General features: G+C 35.7%; 1 protein-coding gene across 8 annotated transcripts in view; it reads right to left on the bottom strand.

Moving 5' to 3' along the window:
* SYT1 (synaptotagmin 1) overlaps positions 1–21,491 on the bottom strand; it is a 587,652-nt gene that overhangs the window by 236,667 nt on the left and 329,494 nt on the right. For all 8 annotated transcript variants that reach the window (XM_017946030.3, XM_017946032.3, XM_017946031.3 and 5 more), the window contains one exon: positions 2,223–2,405. In XM_017946030.3, the coding sequence (XP_017801519.2) occupies positions 2,223–2,405 (183 nt within the window). The remainder of the gene's footprint in view (positions 1–2,222; positions 2,406–21,491) is intronic.

Below are 21,491 nucleotides of genomic sequence, written 5' to 3'. Positions count from 1 at the left end.
AAATGGTGTTGGGAAAACTGGATATCCACATGCATAAGAATGAAACTATATCTCACAACATATACAAAAATCAACTAAAATGAATTAAAGATTTAAATATAAGATTCAAAATTATGAATCGAGTATAAAACACAGGATAAAAGCTTTATGATATGGTCTTGGCAATAACTTTTTGGATATGACCCAAAAAGTACTGTTAATAAAAGCAAACAGATGAATGGGATTATATCAAACTAAGTAGCTTCTGCACAGGAGAGGAAACAATCAACAAAATAAAGGGACAATCTACAGAAGGGGAAAAAATATTTGCAAACTATACACCTGATAAGGGGTTAATATCCAAAATATATAAGGACCTCAAACAGCAATAAAACAAATAACCCAATCAAAAGAAGGACAAACGACCTGACTAGACATTTCTGAAAAGAAGACATTTAAATGGTCAACAGAAATATGAAAAAAACGCTCAATACCACTAATTATTAAGGCAATGCAAATTAAAGTCACAATGAAATATCACCTCAAACCTGTTAGAATGGCTGGTATCAAAAAATCAAATATAAGTGTTGGCAAGGATGTGGAGAAAAGGGAACCCCTGCATACTGTTGGTGGGGATGTAAATTAGTACAACCACTATGGAAAATAGTATGGAGGTTTCTTTAAAAATTAAAACTAGAACTACCATATGATCCAGCAATCCTACGACCAAGTATGTATCCAAAGAAATGAAATCAATATGACAAACAGATATCTGCACTCTCATGTTTGCTGCAGCATTTTTTCACAATAGCCAAGATACAGAATCAACCCAAGTGTCTATCAGTGGATGAGTGGATTGTGGTACATCCACTTGAGAGATACCATTCAGCTATAAAAAATGAAATCCTGGAATTCGTGACAACATGAATGAGCCTGGTGAACATTGTTAAGTGAAATAATCCAGGCACAGAAACACAAATACAACATGATCTCACTCATATGTGAAATCTAAAAAAGTTGATCTCAAAGAAGTGGAGAGTAGAATGGTGGTTACCAGTGGCTGTGGTGATGGAGGGGAGGTGGCAACTGGGGAGAGACGTTGGTCTAAGAATACATTTCAGTTAGAGAGGAGAAATAAGTTTGAGAGATCTTTTGTACAACATGATATTTACTATCTGCAACATGATATTTTGATACCTTGTGGAATAACTGAATCCTGTTAATTGCAATATGCATAATCTCACATAGTTATTTTTGTGGTGAGAACACTTTATATTCATTCTCTTAACATTTTTCTGGAATACATAATAGATATATTATTAATGATAGCTACCATGTTGTACAACAGTATGATTTTATCTGTCAATGTAAAAATAAAATTAAAAAAATTAAATGTCACTGGCCGGGCGCGGTGGCTCAAGCCTGTAATCCCAGCACTTTGGGAGGCCGAGACGGGCGGATCACGAGGTCAGGAGATCGAGACTATCCTGGCTGACACGGTGAAACCCTGTCTCTACTAAAAAATACAAAAAATTAGCTGGGCGAGGTGGCAGGCGCCTGTAGTCCCAGCTACTCAGGAGGTTGAGGCAGGAGAATGGCATAAACCCGGGAGGCGGAGCTTGCAGTGAGCCGAGATCCGGCCACTGCACTCCAGCCTGGGTGGCAGAGCAAGACTCCGTCTCAAAAAAAAAAAAAAAAAAAAAAAAAAAATTAAATGTCACTGATTAGACTTAGTACTATACTTATCCAAATAAACTTAGGTCCAGTTTTTTTTTAAATGACAATAAAGAAACTTTAAAAAATAACAATGATTTTAAATGATGACAAATGAGTGACAGAAAATCAAACTTGCGATATTGGGAAAGCAAACCTTAACTATTGTTCAGAAACAGTCTTTGCAATGAAATAATTTCATAAATGCAAATCCAAAATAAGTACAAAAGAACCCGTAAACATTAATATTCTTGAGAGAAACAGACATCGAAGAAAAGAACCTACCTATATTAAATACAAGCTGCAGACATTTTTTATAAACTGGATTTTCATTTATGAAGTATATTTAAAGACAAGAATAATATTCCATTTCCAAGAATATTTCATTTTATATTGGGATACCATCATTCCCGTAATAATAAATTAAATGTAAATTTATAGTACATTAAAAGGAGTTCTGCTTTCTTTCCAATGGATGGGGTGTTTTTCAACCACTTATTTTTACCCAAGTACTAATATAGAATACTCACATGGAATTTTATGCAACTCATTCATAAACTTCTCCTTCAGCTTAGAAAAGGCATCTTCCTTTCCTTCTCCAGGACTGGCTGGCTCTGTGGCATTGCTTGGCAGAACAGTCGCGACAGTGGTGACTGGTGGGGCTGCCAGGGCCTCATGGTGACTCTCGCTCACCATTTTAGGTTCAGGTGAAGCTGTGAGGGGAGGGAAGCAAAGACAGAACAATTCAAAATGGCTTAACTGCTCCCACATCAAAGGCATCCCAGAGATGAAAGAACATTAGAGGTGGCACCTGCTCACTGGGTAAATAGTCCATTATTAGCATATCGCTTTGTGTTGGTTCATGAAATATTTATGGAAACACAGAGAGTGAAGAGCTCTTCCCCAGAAGGTAAAGACCAGACATAGTTACTCAATAGTATTCTATTCCGACAATACTATGTATACTGTCAAATCTATTAGTTATTATATAGCCAATTATTTGCTGTGTAGATTTAACTTTTAAACCATATCTTACCAAAACGTGTATGAAACAATTCTTGACAAAATGCATGCTCTATACTTTAAATATTTTGTGTTTTCTAAAAGGAAAAAAGAGATAAAATATTTGTATTGGAAATGTTGATAAATAACATGCATTCCAAATGCTAGTGACTTTAAAAATGGTTATAAGTAATATTATTCATAATATTGATACTCTAAGATGTTATGAATGTATTACAGTAATTGGTTCTTGAATCTTATTTATTGATGGTAAGTTTTCACCTCAGTCACTGTTTTGACATTTATTGTAAACAATACTCTGATTAATAATTTTCTTGTCTTGTTGGGTAATATTTTTACGTCACTATAAATGTGGCATGGTTGATTATATACATCAAGGTGCTGCTAATGAAACACAACTTATAAGTTTGGTTATTTTACTTTATTTAGCTTATTTAATTAGAATATTTTATTTTATTAATTCATTCAATTGTTCAAAGTATTTGTTTACCTCCCAAATATGCCAAAATAATTAATAAAGTAATCAATAAAAACATCTTAGCTGTGAATTCAGAAGACATCAGTTCTCATCCTCTTCACTAGCTACCTAAACTTTAACAAGGCATTTGACTTCATAATTTATCCACCTTCTGAAATACAAAGAACTAAAACCTGCCCTTCCTAGATTTTTCTTAGAACACGTGAAGGTACAAATGTAAAGAAGGTATTCTAAGAGAGTAGAAATGAACGTATATTCTCCAATCTAAAAATATTCCGGACTTTGTAATTCTCCTGCACGACTTAAGATTTCAGAATTTCTGAGGAAAGAATGTCATGATTTGGGGCAGAAATAGAGAAGTAAAGAGGCCTGGACAGGATTCATTTCATGTTCTCAACAGGAAAGTAGATGAACTTATAAAAACCTTTTAATTTGCAAAGACATGGAGATAACCAGCAAACAAGATTTTTTAAAAATTGAAATTTCATCTGGGTGTGGTGGCTGACTCCTGTAATCCCAGCACTTTGGGAAGCTGAGGCAGGCGGATTACTTGAGGTCAGGAGTTCGAGACCAGCCTGACCAACATGAAGAAACCCCATCTCTACTAAAATATAAAAATTAGCTGGGTGTGGTGGTGGGCACCTGTAATCCCAGCTATTCAGGAGGCTGAGGCAGGAGAATCGCTTGAACCCAGGAGGCAGAGGTTGCAGTGAGCCAAGATTATGCCACTGCACTCCATCTTGGGCTACAGGAGTGAAACTCTCAAAAAAAAAAAAAAAAAAAGGAAAGAAAAGAAATTCAAACAATGTGTGAATTAGTTATGCATACTTACATATTTAGTGAAAGTACAATTGAAAATAGAATAATCTCAGATGCGTAAGAGTTTTATTAAAATCTTAATCAAAATTCAGAGATTTTGGATCTACTTTCAGGAGATCATGGCTGAGGCTAACACATACAGATAGATAAGAATTTTTATTTTATAATTGACTAGTTCTCTCTTTCTCATTTATGAGATAGGGTCTTGCTCTGTTGTTAGGCTGGAGAGCACTGGCGAGATCATAGCTCACTGCAGCCTTGAGCTTCTGGGCTCACGTGATCCTACTGGTCTCAGCCTTCTCAAGTATTTGGATTACAGGTGTGAGCCACCACGCCTGGCCTCGTTCTCTTTTTTAAGTTTTTAATTTTCCATTACTAGCTACTAATATAATCCTAAAGGGTAGAAATGGACAGATATTGGCTCAGATCTTGTTTTTCAGTTTCTTCATTTGTAAAATGAGGATAACCAGACCAAATCTGTAAGGATTTTATGAGTATGAAATAATTTATGCAAAAAATTTAGCATAGTGTCTGGTATATTAGTTGGTTCCATTGATCCATTATTCCATTCATCCACTGGCATATTAGTTTGTTCCACAGATCAGTGGATCAATGGAACAAACTACCAGTGGATCAATCAATTGATTGCTCAATTGATCTATCCATCCACCTCTAATAGCACTTGGCCTCCCAGAAATGTGGAAACTTTTTGTTTCCAACTCAAGTCACATCCCAGAAGCTTTTCCTGATTATCTGATTTTGTTCAGTTTAGGAGCCCATCTCCCTGGAAAACTTTGAAGTATTGTTTGCTCTGTTGATACAATTTGGGTGAAACTGTTGATGTTAATGATGTCCTAACTTTTGTATTTCATTGAGTCAGTCGGACTAAAATTGTACACACACACACACACACACACTATTATGTACGTATTCAAAAAATTAATTTGTTCCTTTGCTGTGAGAAACACCGGATGTGATATACATTATTACTTATCTCTGTACAGGATAGTTGAAGATATTTGAGGAATTATGGCTTACTGTAGAATTTAAAGGAAATGATCGAGTTAAATGAAAATAACTAAGTATAATAGCTCCGTCATTACATTAAAGGTATATTGCTCAACTATGTTTCTGCATAATTTTTGTCTAGTTCTAGAGGTGGGATATTGTTGCTGGTCATTCAGACTGATGTTCAGCTGCTACCTCCAAGTGGCTACACAGTTGTTTCTAGGCTTTGTGTGTACTGATAGCTGGATCCTCCTTCACTTCTTGAGTTGTTAGTTTTCATTTTACTCCAGCTTATACTTGTATATAAAAATTTTCTACATATAGTTTGAAAGACATAAAAGACTATAGGAACAATAAGACTTTTGCTAAGTAGGGTCAACATTTAGAAAATGTTCTTAAAGTTACCCAGCTTCTTTTTTTTTTAAGGAAGCAAAGAATGTTTCTATAATTTCCAAACCAATCCTCTATAGACATAAAATATCTGTGGAAGGTGTTCATCAAAAAAGTAAGAGCTATAAGCTTTTAACTCTTACCAGCCAATGATATTATCCCTATTGTTTCTTATTTTTTTAATAAAAAAAATTGTAAGAAATATAGACAAAGTTCTTTTTACTTAGTGCATACCACTGTGAAATTTAAAAAAATCATAAAAATACAAAAATGTAATGGGTAATTGAGGATCTAACATATTGACAGAGAAAGACTAAGGGATTGCTTAGCATTTTATTTTTATTTCTTCATATCTTGAGAGATAATACTGTTTGTAAATAGCAAACCTAAGAATAGTTACTTGGTTCTTGAAAATTCACATTTATGGAAATAAAATGCTTATCAGGAGGCATCATTTTGTGGATGATAAAATTAGTTGATTATTCAGTCCTGGCTAATGTGATGACTTCATTTTTTATTTTTTATTTTTTTGAGACAGGGTATTGCTCTGTAGACCAGGCTGGAGTGCAGTGGCACAATATCTGCTCACTGCAACTTCCATCTCTTGGCTTCAAGCAATTCTGCCTCAGCCTCCTGAGTAGTCAGTATTATAGTCACCCACCAACACACCTGGCTAATTTTTGTATTTTCAGTAGAGACAGAGTTTCACCATGTTGGCCAGGCTGGTCTCAAACTCCTGACCTCAAGTGATCTGCCTGCTTCTGCCTCCCAAAGTTCTGGGATTACAGGCATGAGCCATGGCTCCCAGCCTGATGACTTTATATTCTTTTATGTACACAGTTTGCTTATTCAGAAAAAAAGATATTCTACTCAGTCTTTAAAAAATAAGCTAACAGTTATTGAGCACCCGCCAAGCAGTTTAAACATATTAAAGCATATAGTAGTTTTCATATTATTCCCATTAACAATTATCACCCATTTCATAGGTGAGGAAATTAAGTCACAGGAGGTTATACAGTAAAACCCAGACAGTTAAAGTCATACAGTAGTAATTAATGGAGTTGGGATTTGAAACAACGTGTCTTAGCCACTGTAGTATCAGGAGACTTGGAAACTATGAGATAAGTATCTAACATAATCCTGTTTTTTGAAGGAGTTTTTGGATACAACTCATAGTAGGAGGTTATTTTACATTGTCATCCAGTATACACACTCTGTCTGCCTAGATATTATATACTGAAGAGAAATTTCACATAAAAACACTTCTGTGAAATACTCGGATATATTCAATTCTACTCTGTTCTTTATCACTAAAAAATTCTAGTTGTATCTCAAAGTTGTGTACATTAGTTTTACAATCCACTCATGATTTGAGACCTATAGTTTGAAAAATCACTAAAATAAAGGACATATTAATATAAAATAACATCAAAAGGAGCTAATACTAACTAATGATTCCATTTATTAGGCACCTACTTTGTGCCAAAATACTGTTGTTGATATTTAGGGAGAGAATTCTCAATTCCTATTACAACACTGAAAAGTAACTCAATCTTATTTTACAGAAGCAACTGGAGTGCGGCTTTCCCAGGACTAAGTGATTGGTCCTACACAGATTTAGTCTGATCCAAGGTTCCTTCTACTGGTCTACTCTACTAATAACACTTAAGCATCATTAAACAATTAAATCAGTACTGAAGAAGTATTTATGATTTTCTTTTGAATCTATTTGCCAGTAAATGGAAGACACAAGTCATCTTACTGAAAGGAAACATAGTGCTTAATTTTAGAGGCACAGTCATTTAGTTTGTTAAAGTGGAATTCAGCATCCTGAAATATACCAAGAAAAATATTATTGAATAGAAAATTAAATTATGAAGAAAAATATTATTGAATAGAAAATTAAATTATCAAGAAAAATATTATTGAATAGAAAATTAAATTATCTTCTAAAAGAAAGTCCAGCACAAGCAATTTTCTTTTTTTTTTTTTTTAATTTTACTTTAAGTTCTGGGATACATGTGCAGAACGTGCAGGCTTGTTACATAGGTATACATGCGCTATGGTGGTTTTAAGCACTGCATGCATTAGGTATTTGTCCTAATGCTCTCCCTCCCCTTGCCTCCTACCCCTGACAGGCTCTAGTGTGTGATGTTCCCCTCCGTATATCCATGTGTTCTTATTGTTCAACTCCCACCTACGAGTGAGAACATGCAGTGTTTGAGTTTCTGTTCCTGTGTTAGTTTGCTGAGAATGATGGTTTCCAGCTCCATCCATGTCCCTGCAAAGGACATGAACTCATTCTTTTTTTATGGCTGCATAGTATTCCATAGTGTATATGTGCCACATTTTCTTTATCCACTCTATCATTGATGGGCATTTGGGTTGGTTCCAAGTCTTTGCTATTGTAAATAGCAGCACAAACAATTTTCAAAGAAAGAAATACAAACTCCTTTCCCTCCTAACAAAAAATAAATTAAAAACTTTAATTTCACAAATAAAGAACTGAAAATTAAAATAACAGTGAGAAGATATTCATTTATAAATCTGGCTAAATATAGATAGTGAAAGTGAGTGTACAAGAAACTGGGCAATTAGGAAGGAGACTAGATTAGTAGGATACTTTATAGATACCAAACTAACAGAACATATCGAAAGCTTTAGAAAGGGTCATTTTTCTTCTAGGAATTCTCAATAAAAATTAATCTTAAATGGATATAAAAGCAATTTAATATAAGGATGCTTATAGTAACATTATTTACAATATTAGAAGTACCAGAAATTATCCAACAGAGAGACTCTTAATTATAATGATCTATAAAATGATGTTATAAAAATTATCTAAAAGGTAGCCATCTATAAACCTGGAAATACATGGGAGTGTTAGGTAAAAACACAAATTATGAGACAGTATATAAAGTGTCCAATTTTTCTTTAAAAAATCTTTTGCAGAGAAGAGGTTGGAAAGACGCATTAAAAAGTGTTAGCCTTGTGGAAGAATATCCACTTTTCCCCTATATTTCTACATTCTCAATATATTGCAGACCTGAATTATTTTAAATTATAAAAAGAAAAAAAATGTTTAAAACTTTTATTCTGGGGAAAACTGGATCTTGCAGAAGAGGTTTAATTTCCTAATGCCAGATTTTCAAAACAAACAAACAAACAAAAAAACCCCAAACAACTTTAAAATGTAATTCAGAAGCTAAATCTCAAGAATGAATGATGCAGCTACATATTTAGCAAATATGTAAAATGGCCACTAGTTAAAATACAATGTAGAAAAGATATGTAGGTATCATTAAACTTTATACTTTTGTTAGAACTAGAATTTGATCCAGCAATCTCGTTACTGGGTACCTTTCCAGAGGAAAAGAAGTCATTATATGAAAAAGATAGTTGCACAAGCATGTTTGTAGCAGCACAATTTGCAATTGCAAAATCATGGAACCAACCCAAATGCCCATCAATCAACGAGTGGATAAAGAAACCGTGGTATATTTATATGATGGAATACTACTCAGCCATGAAAAGGAATGGGTTAATGGCACTTGCAGCAACCTGGATGAGATTGGAGACTATGATTCTAACTGAAGTAACTCAGGAATGGAAAAGCAAACATTGTATGTTCTCACTGATATGTGGGAGCTAAGCTATGAGGACGTAAAGGCATAAGAATGATTCAACGAACTTTGGGGACTTGGGAAAAGTGGGAGAGGGGTGAGAGATAGAAGACTAGAAATATGGTGCAATGTATACTGCTTGGGTGATGGGTGCATCAAAATCTCACAAATCACCACTAAGGAACTTACTCATGTAACCAAATACCACCTGTACACCAATAAGTTATGAAAAATGAAAAAAATATGAGATATGAAAAATAGTTTATAGTTTTGTGGTATAAAATGAGGAAAATTAGGACTTTGGTTGCTATGACAACTTCCCTCTGTCCCCTTAGAATTATTCTTCCTAATAGGACTTTAATTATACCTATCTCTAGATCTACAAATTAATATAGATTTCTCAGATTACATAGTAAGACAGTCTACTATGCTGTAAGAGCATCATGATTTTTAGACAAAGCATTACTTCCATCTCTATTTAAGTATTGTATTTTACAACAATAGCGTGCAAAATTAAATCACATACAGGAGAAGGTCGAAAAAATATTACTAAAAAAAGTCTTCTAAAGCAGAAAAGTCCCATATTGAAACTAACTCTTGGAATAATTATTAAAAAGAATCTGGGAGATATTATGGAAGGTGTTAGAGTATATTTTGAGGCAAAGGGCAGAATGTAGTGATTTTATTCCATCCAAGTTTCCCTTGATCTGCTGTGGGTGTAGGTAGAATCCATAAGTGAGGGCCACGTCTATTCACTTCTTCCTATGCCCTGTGGCTTTCGAGAATAAGGATTTCAGCCTCTTCCCTCAGCTTCTAGAAGTGCTGCCTGCTGATTGCTCACAGTCAGGGAGTCACTCCAAAGAAATTGCCCTTGACCAAAAGCAGCTGCCTTGCTGAGGGTTAAGCCCCCTTACCCAGGAATAGCCTTCACGCAATGAGTGGTGGATGCTGGTCTTGATTTAGTTCATCTCTGAAGGACACTGTAGGATCATCTAAAGCCTGTTGTAATGGCGTATCAGTTCAGCAAGCATGTCCCCTTCTGTACATCTGCTTCCTTCAGTGTCTTACATGGAGAACATTTCCTAGTAAACTACCTCTGATTGAGAGCAGGTTCCCAGGGAATCTGACCTATAACACCTACTCTGAAATATTTTTGGAAAAAAAATGAACCACTGTCAAAACTTTCATTTAAATTCTTTCCAAATCCAAAGATCCTTAGGCGGTTAAGTAAAGTCTAGCAGCATATCAAAATCTTCCACAAGTTTGCAGATGTTTGAATGTCAGGCTCGAGGTGTATCTTCTGTCTAGTTCAAACACAATTTCTCTTGAGGGAAGTAAGAGGGAAGCAAGAGATTGTACAGCCCTGTCACTATGGAGGAGAGCTGACTTATATGGCGGTAGTTCCAAAGAAAGGACTACTGATGAAAGGTAGTTTTTCAGACCTTGGAACAACTGGAAGCACAGCAGTCTGGCTAACCTAAAACACACAGGTGCCTGGATTCTTCTTCCCTTTTTCCCAAAATGGATCTAGTTGCCTCCAGATTTTACCCATTTAACAAGTCACAAAAGTTTCCTCAGAGGTGTAGGGAGAATTTTTTAAAGTGTGTGCCTTCCAGGAAGTATTTCTCATAGTGCTTTTGCAAATTGAATATAACTGGGCCGTCTTAGGTTTACTTTAAGAATAGAACAAACATTCTTACCCGTTGTCACAAATCCCACAATACAAACATTGAAGAGGTGTGTAGAGGCGTTATGCTGAAGGTGTCTTGGAAGAATGCAAGCAGAAGGAAATATTGTATGCTCACCAGCTGTCTTTTCTAAGAATTCCCTTTAAACATCTCTGTTCCCCCTGGTTTCTGGCTCTATAGAAGGTGCTATATGTCTTCTCTCTTCCTTCTTCAGAACTTCTCCGCAGCTTCCGAAGCCCTATTGGCTTTCCTTCTCATATCCCTCTCTCCTATCTGCCTCTCTTCTTGCTCTGATCAAAATGCTCCAGTCTCCAGTTTCTCTTATAACCTCTCCTTGGTCTTAACTTTTTCTTTTCTTTCTTTGATTATTGTTTTTCCCTAATGGGAGAACAACAGTCACTTTCAGTTAGGTCTCACTTATCACGTACTAAAGACTTGATGTAAGTAATGAGAATTTAGTGAGCTTTATGCTTTGTGTGGAGTTGGAGAACAGGAGAATAAGATATCAATTCACACCATTAAAGCAGCCCATGAATTTCTGCCTGCTGACCCTTCCTCCCATTATGGAAACTCAAATATGGCCCCACAATGGCATCTCCTGAAACCAATAGTGGTAAATTACAACTCATAGTTACCTTCTTGACATAGTTAGGTAATTGGGAACATGACTCTGATTTCCAGGAAGCAGGTGGGAAAGCATGAAGAAGAAGTAGCAAATAGGACGAGGAATTAGGAAATTTGGGCTCAATAAGGATAAGTGCAGAGAGATGCAGCTGTAAGTTTCTCAAAATGAACAAATAGCTTAAAAGGAAAATGTTTCTGTTAAAAAACCAGGGGTTAAACTGTTTAAGTAGCTAGTTAATCCTACTTCTAGAGGTTGGAAAACTGACTTACCAACTTGCAAATTTCATATTGCTAATGAGAATTCTTTCTTGTCTTTTTCTTATGTAAGGCAATTTAGTTTGCTAGATTCTTCAGTGTTCGTTCTCCACCAACCCTGTCTCTTCAAGATGAGCAAAAGCTCAGGAGCCATCTTTCTTAAAAGTGGAAGGAGACTATATATTATATTATATTAAGAATTCAGCTGTTTTCCCATCTAACCCTAATTTTCATTGTTTAAAAATCATAATAACATCCTGTGTCAAAAAGTGTCATTTTATTTTTCTAGATTTATTTCCAAGCTGGCCCAACTGGTTTAACATCTCTATATGTCTTTTTTTTTCGTTTTTCAAGCTTTGTTTTTCACTGCATGTTCTCACTCATAAGTGGGAGCTGGACAATGAGTACACATGGACACAGGGAGGGGAACAACACATCGGGGCTTGTCAGTGGGGCAGGGAGAGCATCAGGACAAACAGCTAATGCATGAGGGACTTATGCATTAAGTCACCTAGGTGATGGGTTGATGGGTGCAGTAAACCACTATGGCACACGTTTACCTATGTAACAAACCTGCATGTTCTGCACATGTATCCTGGAACCTAAAATCAAAACAAATTAAAACAAACAAAAAACTTTGTTTTCTCTGAGGAGAGATGGATCTAACCTTTGATCCTAAAGGTGGTGGGTGGGAGATGTACGCAAAGTATGAAATCCAGTGTGTGCCCATCGATAGCTCCTTTTCAGTAAAATTGTTCTCACGGCTCTAAAGGTGGAAATGAGCTCATGCACATTGTGTGACGACCCCCTACAGCATAGTCACAGCAAATTTAAAGAGGAATGTGTACCTGATTCAAGGGCAGCTCATTGGACAGAGGCCAATGACACTGTTTAGCATGAAAAGGTGAGTTAGGCCAATAAGAATCATTCCCTAGAAATTTAAACTATGAAAACCTTTGAATAAACTAAGGCATAGAGAAAAAAATAAACATGCTCATTGTCACAGAGTTAATAAGTGGTGAAGCCAGGATTCCAGTATGGCTATCTGATCCCAGGGCTCACATCTGTGATCACTGTGTAATCATCCTTGCAGTTACTCCACTTCCGTTGGCCTGGTTTTCACCTCGATCTGGGTTTCAGTATGTAGTATCTCACAAATACTAACACTTGATGATGATCTAAGTATCTGCACCTTATAATCAAGAAAGTACTGTGTAGAGTCACTAGTCTTGTTAGTTTCTGGATCATTTGAATTTATAGCCAGAAGTGATGAATTTTGTCAGTAACTCTTCACTCTGCATTCCTAACTGTACATGGAAGGAAGACTGTTAGAACTGATAGCACTGTGTGATGTGGGATCCTATCATGGAAGCTAAGGAAAATGCCATGGAGACTGATAGTTGAGTGATGGCTTAAACACTCAACTGAATACATTCTTTCACAACATTTTTTTTGCACATTTTTTACATCTCTGAAATGGGGATTTTTCTTAAAATCTGTGGTATCTCACTATCACTGTCTGCCAGGCCCAGTTGTCATTTGCTCAGTGTACACTCAACACAGTTATTATTCCTACTGATGTTCCAGTCAACAAATCACTCAAAGGTGACTTAAATAAGGGATCTGCATCTGGGTTGTCATCTGAAACCTTCTAATATTGGCTTTACCATCAAAACTAGCAGAATGAGAGTCAAGCAATTTGGAAGTTTTTGGAGGCAACGGTAAAGCAATATTTGCAGAAATGGTATGTGAAAAAAAGAGCGTTATCAAATCTGAGCATTGAGAACAGATTTAGAAATTTTAGAAATTCATTAACTAATTTATTTTGCTCTTATTTTTTTTGTGTGTGCACAACAGTGACAAAATGAAATCTGTCTAAATAAGTCTAAATCTTTTAATATAAAATAGAAATTCAAATTACATGAAACCATATTTGAAATTGTTTTGCAACATTCTTTCTTGGTGCTATATAAAATAACAGTGCATCTTGTAATTAACAGTCTCTTAGAGTACATGAAATACATATTTCCTAAAGAATGAGGAGAAAATGTGAGTATTGTTTATAAATAATGTATTGGAAAGGGAAAACTTTAAAAAAAATTTAAACAAACTGTGTTTCTCGTTCTCAGAAGATCAATTACAATGATATTTAGCAACTGTAGTCAATATAAATTTCAGAAGAACTAGCTAAAATAAAAATAAATCCATGAGCCAAGTGAAAACTATATTCATTGCTATGTTATTTTCCCCTCTGGACCTATATTATTGAGAATAAAAGAATGGAAACAAATAGGCAAAATATGTCCAAGAGAAAATTCAAGTACTGAATTATGATAATAATATACAGAAAATCAGAAGGTTTTATACAAACCTGAACATTTTCCACCTACAATAGCGATGTGAATCTTAAAAATATGGTACATTAGAGTTGTAATGAAAACATATTCATTAATGAATTCACAAGTTTAACATTGTTTTGCTGATAATCCACTTATGCATTCGTTTCTCTATAAATAAAATATTTTATCATTGCAGTTTCAAAAACTACATTTATTTTAAAAGTGCCACTGAATAATGTAGAATATTTCTGGCTTTAAAAAGCCTCCCAAGATTTTAGTAGGAATGGCAGGTTCGTAACCAAGAAAATATATGAGTTTTTTTCAAATGCATTATAAAAACTTCAGGTGGATTTTACAGTGTTTTAAAAAATGTTACAACAGGAGGCTGGTCATGGTGGCTCACACCTGTAATCCCAGCACATTGGGAGGCCAAGGTGGTTGGATTACGAGGTCAGGAGATCGAGATCATCCTGGCTAATACGGTGAAACCCCGTCTCTACTAAAATTACAAAAAATTAGCCGGGCATGGTGGCGGGCTCCTGTAGTCCCAGCTACTTGGGAGGCTGAGGCAGGAGAATGGAGTGAACCTGGGAGGCGGAGCTTGCAGTGAGCCGAGATCACACCACTGCACTGCAGTCTGGGTGATAAAGAGAGACTGTGTCTCAAAAAAAAAAAAAAAAAAAAAAAAAAAGAAAAGAAAAAGAAAAAAAAAGTTACAACAGGAGTAAAGTCTCTCTTTTTTCTTTTTAATTTATTTTTGATAGAAGAGGGAGATGTAAAGGCCTAGAGATGGAAATGAAATCTTCCATGGATCAATTTGACAGAGCTTTTCTAAGTGACTGTGCTCATTGAATAGAATATTAATTGAAGTGGTCTCTAACTTTTGTATAGTAAGATGGTACTAGATGCTTTTGGTAGTTACGAAGTGATATAGCTTAGCTGAAGCAAGCCAAATGACCTTCATAGTGTTTTTTTTTTTTTTTTAATAGAAGTTACAGATAAATAATTTGGAATTTCCGTTCTCTGTTGCTTTGCTGAAACTCAAATCTGACCTCTTGATTTTCTGAGCTGCAGGCACTTGACAGAAAATATGAGCTTGCAGCTCACAGCCCTCTTTTATCACATTGTGTTCAAACAGTCATTGTTTTGTCACGCAGTGAAGCAAAACTTTAAAATCCATCTATACACAGTTCAGATTGAGGTAAACAGGATGATGGAAAATGTTGCAACCTATCAGTTATAAATAATATATTAATAAATAAAAATATCTAACATTTATGAAGCTGATACTATTACCTAGACATTATTATAAGTGTTTTAAACATCTAAGCTCATATCATGCTCACAAAATAAACCCCATGAGTCAGGCAATATTATTACAGTGTCTTTCTATTATAGATGAGAGAACTTGCCAAAGTTTGCACAGCTAGTAAGTGGTGGAGCCAGGATTTAAATTGAAACAGGCCAGCTCTGAGTCCATGGAAGTCTGCCTCACTAATAAATGAGTAGATAAATGTTGATCGAATGAATAAACTGTGTGTCTACAATGTGTCCAACATTATACTAGGTGCTTTGAATAATTCTCAAGTAATTCATTCACCACGTGAATGCCTGGGGATACAGCCATATATGCAGATGGTTAAAATCCAAAATATACTCTAGTATAAATAATTATAGGAGACTTCTCCCCAAATTCTACCTTCTGTTATGTGCCAATGAATTAATTTGGGGATATGAGACAAGAATGAACAGTATCCACAATCTACGAAACAATAAAAGCAAGATTGTTGGCTGTTTACCTAACAGTATGTTCGTTTTTTACCTAACAGCTATTCCTTCCTTTCAATTTAAGATACTCCCTACCCCCTTTTTTTCTGACAAGTACTGCTTTGGGGAGATTACCTTATCCCTGTTTCATGAAAAAATCTTATTAGTCTATATGTTGATCATGGAAATCCTATTCTTTTTGCTGATAGTTGGTTTAGGCAAGGGCATATGAGTCAATTTGGAAATGTAATATAAGAGGAATTCTGTTGGGTGATTTCTGGAAACGTTTTTGTAACTTTTCAAAAGACATACAGAGGAAGCAATATCTCCTTTGCTGGGTGGTGGTGTGTTTGCATGTGGTACCTGGAACTGCTTGCAGCCATGTCGTATGAGAGAATCTGGTGAAAGGTAAGGCAGATAGATACCCTATGGACAGCGAGCTATAAACTGAAAGTAACCAAAACCTCACAATGGTGTTGAGCACTGTGTTAATCAACCTATGACCACCATACCTTGGGACTTCTTATAATGGAAAATAATACATATCCCTTACAGTTTAATTCAGTTTGTATTACATCTGCCAAAAAAGAGCATACACAAATACTTAATAATCTTATTTTTGCAATAAAAAATTTTATTTTTTCCATAGGCTTATTATCTACTAGGCAAAGCTAACTTGCCTTGTTGCTAATACTCTTTACCTGCGTGTGCCTCTGACTCCCAGCTTTTGATTATCAATAGGTCTAAGAGATTTTCATTACATTTGTTTTCCTATTCAAAATAGCGTTGTGTGTTCCCTACATTCTGTAAATTATGGTGAAGTTCAGCACTCTGCATCCTGTGGAGCTGGATAAATATGAATTGAGTTGATGTGAATTACAAGAAAATTGGTTTTGTGATTAGTTTAAGCTGCTTTAAAAGATTTGAAGCCGGGCGCGGTGGCTCAAGCCTGTAATCCCAGCACTTTGGGAGGCCCAGACGGGTGGATCACGAGGTCAGGAGATCGAGACCAACCTGGCTAACACGGTGAAACCCCGTCTCTACTAAAAAATACAAAAAACTAGCCGAGCAAGGTGGCGGGCGCCTGTAGTCCCAGCTACTCGGGAGGCTGAGGCAGGAGAATGGCGTAAACCAGGGAGGCGGAGCTTGCAGTGAGCTGAGATCTGGCAACTACACACCAGCCGGGGGGAAAAAGCGAGACTCCTCCTAAAAAAAAAAAAAAAAAAAAAAGATTTGAAAGGTTTAGGTAAGGGTTCAATTTTATATATTACATTCCAATTGAATGTTCTACCTTTTAGTGTGTCCATCATTGATCAAAGTCTGCTAGTGAGGAGGCAGTGGACAACTACACCTTGATCTACTAGGAGTACTCTACAAATAAATCAGCACGACTTGGAGGACTGGAAAGAATATTTGAAAGGCAGGTGCCCTATTGTGATTCTTATGTTGCATAATCTCCATGTTTTTCTTAGTGAGTTCCTTTTTCTTTGCTTCTTCCCTGTCTCCTTCTCTTTCTTCTTTGCTTTTGTTTCTTACTAAGAAACAATTTATTTTCTGTTTCTTCACCAATCATGCTTTAATAAAGTTAGGGATATGTCCATGACGAATTTTCACATCTTCTCTTTCGTCTTGACAAACCCAGAACACATCACTTTAAGAAAGTGGCGTTAAGAACAGGTTTCCTATAAAATACCATTGAGTCACCATCTCACATTGGAACATGACATTGAACATTGTGAAATAAGTAACTTCAATAAAAGGTCATTATCTCTGGCTCTTTAACTTTTATTTTCATTTTGGCCAATGTCTGGACTTAATTCCATTTCCATCTGAGTGGCTTAATAAGACTGATGAATATACCACAGTTTGCATCTCAGATCTTCAAAGAGTTTAGAAAGAATATCGTTTCTGATTTGGAGCATGATCTGTAAATACTATCCTATTTACATGATAAACAGGCACGCTGGCTTACTGACAAGAGCAATATATGGAGCTAAATTGCCTTTTCATGTTTTATTCAGTAATTATAGATACTATAATTCCACTGATATGAAGTCATTCTACAGGCAGTTGGCTCATTTCTTTAGACTTTTTTCATACTTACTGATCAATAATTTGATATTATGACATTAAAAGAAAACTAAAATGTGATCTAAAGTGCTTATAGTGAGTGTGCCAAACTTCCACTTTAAAAGTTGTTGGATGTCTTTTATTCTCAAAATGCCCTATTATAATTTTTTAGTATTCTTAAGTGGAAGTCATTTCTACCTTACTGTAAAGCAACAGATATATGGAAGATCTGCACCTTTTCCTATTGTGTAGCTCGAGATTGTTGATGACTAGGACTTCAAGTTCATTTCATCAGTCTAATTATAAACTACGATGCATTGTTGGAAGAAAACATGTTTGTATTGAGTCAGATATTTTTTCTTCCATGCCATGGAGATCCAACTGCTTTTTCTTAAAATAGGTAATATAAGTAGCTAAATCTCAATTAACATCCAACCAGCTAAGGAGACATATCTGAGTGAGGACACACGATTGCAAATTCATAACTGAATATTACATTACAGATAAACTAACATTTTACTAAGCTAAAAAGCATACTGATAGTATGAATAAAATATGAGTGTTGATTTTAATCAACTAAAACCACCCTATATTATAGAAGGTGAAATACAGAGTAAGATAGAATATATGACAATAAAAGTCCACTTGTTTACCAGCAGTTTTATGATTAGAAACCACTCAAGGGCTTTTGTAATCAAAGACAAAATCAATGGGAAGGGAATCAAGAATCCCAAAACACTGTGTCAAAATTTTGTGCCTAAAAAATATAAAGAAAGAAAGAGGAAAAGCAGAAATGCTAGCAAAGTACCACTAAAATAATTGGAGTAAAATTATAAAATAAAACTGAATTATATGAGAAAGATTTTTACACAGGCAACTTAAAGTCAGGGGTTTTCCACGCTAGACGTGGAAAGAATATGCACACTACAGCTCTACTAGAGAGTAGAGCTCCACTACTCTGAGTTTGTAAAGGTTAATACAGTGTTTTCCTGTAGATTTTTCTACCAGGAGAGAATGCATAGATCTAAAGATACTTTAGATACTCAGTACTAAACAATTATTAAAATTCTGGCTTACATATTAGCCCCTTGTGAATTGGGTAGTATGAGTCATACCAAAAGATGACTTTAAACAAATTTTGAGCCTATTATTTTGAAGGTCAGATCCTGCAATATGACTAACTTTTTGTGTCCCTACTTCACCCTCCTTTGGCCTTATAGCAACATCAATTAGACTCATACAGAACTGAAAGTATTTTTGTCAATTTCTTGAGGAAGGCTGTTTGCCTTTCTTTACAGAATACGGTCTAAAGATATTTTCAGATTTATCAACTTTTAAATAAAATGATAGCTGCTGCCAAAGAAATTATTCAGGATTCTGTGTGAAACTGGCGAGAATCTCTCATTGGCTCTGGCCCAGCTTTGCATGACACTCAGAGGTAGTCAACTATTTACAAGCCCCAACTTCCAGAAAATACATATGTGGAAATCACGCTTGCCTAGCATGGGCTGTTTCGCTACAGCTCCTAGGAATGTGACTATAAGCCTTTTAGAGGCTCCACAGCATCAGCAATGAAGGAAGTAAAAAGCTCTGAGAATTGGAAACAGCCGGGAAATGATCAAAGGACGACTCCATGAAATGATGGGCTGACCCATGTCATAACCCTCTGATTCCAAAATACATTTCCTTATTTTTTTTTTTTTACCATTTCACTATTTGTACAGGTTGATGATTCACCAATTGGATATTTATCTGGCTTACAAAAAATCCCCTTTAATCAAGATAAATATGACAGGTAGGGTGGACAGATTATGTTTCTGAATTATATAGACTGGTTCAGTTATTATCTGGATAACAGCATGGACTCTGAAGCTAGATACTCTATATTGGAATCTAATGTTGATTAATCTTATGACTGGTATAGATTTTGTCTAAATTGGGCAAATCTCTTTCCCCAGTTACTTCTTCTCTGAATGAAAGTGTTGACTGAGAGAATGTTACACATGGTGACACAGATCCTTCTAAGTGCCTGAGCAGGTAGCAGGAGATAAGCTAGGAGTTCCCTCATTTTTCAGGGTAAAGGAGGAAATTTTCTGGGAGTGGACAGCATTTTCTGTCTGGCAGAGGGTCTATTCTTACTCTTTCCTACCCTTTTGAGCTTCAGAGGACTGTGCTTTGCTTCTTGTTTGGTCCTACACCCTGTGCACATTACTCAGAGACCTCTCGTAGTGGCTCTAAGTACCTCTACGTAAACTGGAGCCAGTTGTCCAGCTGTGAGTAGGCAATTCTCCTTTAATAAATTACTCTGCTGTAATTACCCTCCAGGCAGAAATCCTTTGGCAATTGTTAGACTATCAACGGCCAGCTGGGGAAAATGGCTCCTCTGTCTGCAGCACGTTTCTTCCAACCTTTTCTGGGTTGCAGTTTTCTCAGAACTGGTATCTTTAGCAATTATTATAAAATGTTTTCTATGTCTTGGAAACAGTTCAGAATTTCTGATTTATTAAGGTACTTTCTTGTTGCAAATAATTTTATGTCTTCACCCTTTTCATCTCTCTTCTCTTATACCATTTCAGTAGCTTTTGGAAGGAAGCATAAATAATCTCTTGTCCTTAAGATGTCACCAGGAAGAGAAGTCCTCTTTATAATTCTAATGAGAAAATGTTATACTACCTATTCTTAAACGTATTTTCCTAAACACACTTCCTTACCATTATATTGGGAAAGGGAAAAGTTCCGGACTTTTAGGAATTATTGCATTTCTAGAATTATACCATGATTATCTTCTTATATATCTATTTCATCAATCAGCTCTGAGCTCCCTGAGTTTTGGGATAGGATTTTATTAACATTTGTATTTGCAATACTCAGTACAATGTCTCAATCCCTACCACAGTATAAAGTTTAATAGTTCTTATGATATGTATTTATACTGGTATAAACCTAATATTGCATTACTCTCTTATAAAGGAGTAAAACACATAAATGTGAGTAAACTTAGGTGAATTTGTTCATGGTTTTTCATTTTTCTCTGGTGTCAGAAGTAGGCTTTGGATGCATTTCTAGATTTTTCATGTTATATCAGATTAAATTTAATTTTAGAGAGAATTGGTATTTGGAGAGGTGATAGGGCATTTCTATGGTGAGAATGGAGGCCTGACTCAAAGCCTGAGTGAATATAAAGCCTACACAATATGGGGCACATATTGTAACTGAATCTTTTTCATCACAAAATGCTGACAGTGGAGAGAGGGAAGGCAGCTGGTAGGGAAAAACGGATATAGAGCATTCAATTTTGAAAGAGGGGAACATGTAGCTGCAAAATCATGCTGTTATTCATGGTAACAAGTAAAAATTTCAGCCAGCATTTTGCAGAGGGTGTTACAGAGAGGAAAAGTCTCCGTGGAAATCTGCTGATTAAGATGCACTTTGTAGAAGTCCATCGTCAGAGACTGAATTGAATTGAATTGGTTATGAATGAGAAACAGCCTTCCAAAGAGGTAAGAATGGTATGGCATTAAAGAAGATAAAAAGATCTTAGACAACAGCAAAACTCTCTACTGCCCTTGAGATTTCTTTCTTGACCATGCCGGTTAAGGATTATAACTACTTCCTCAGTGAAGGAAGCCTGGAAATCAATATCAGAATGTCAACTGACATCAGAATATCAGCACAGAAAGTTTGTCATTCCAAAAATTCATGCAGGCTTCCCCTT

This window comes from Papio anubis, chromosome 9, assembly GCF_008728515.1.
Source record: "Papio anubis isolate 15944 chromosome 9, Panubis1.0, whole genome shotgun sequence".
Lineage (NCBI taxonomy): Eukaryota > Metazoa > Chordata > Mammalia > Primates > Cercopithecidae > Papio > Papio anubis.
The sequence above is the reverse complement of the archived record's forward strand: the minus strand, read 5'-3'. Positions and strand labels throughout refer to the sequence as shown.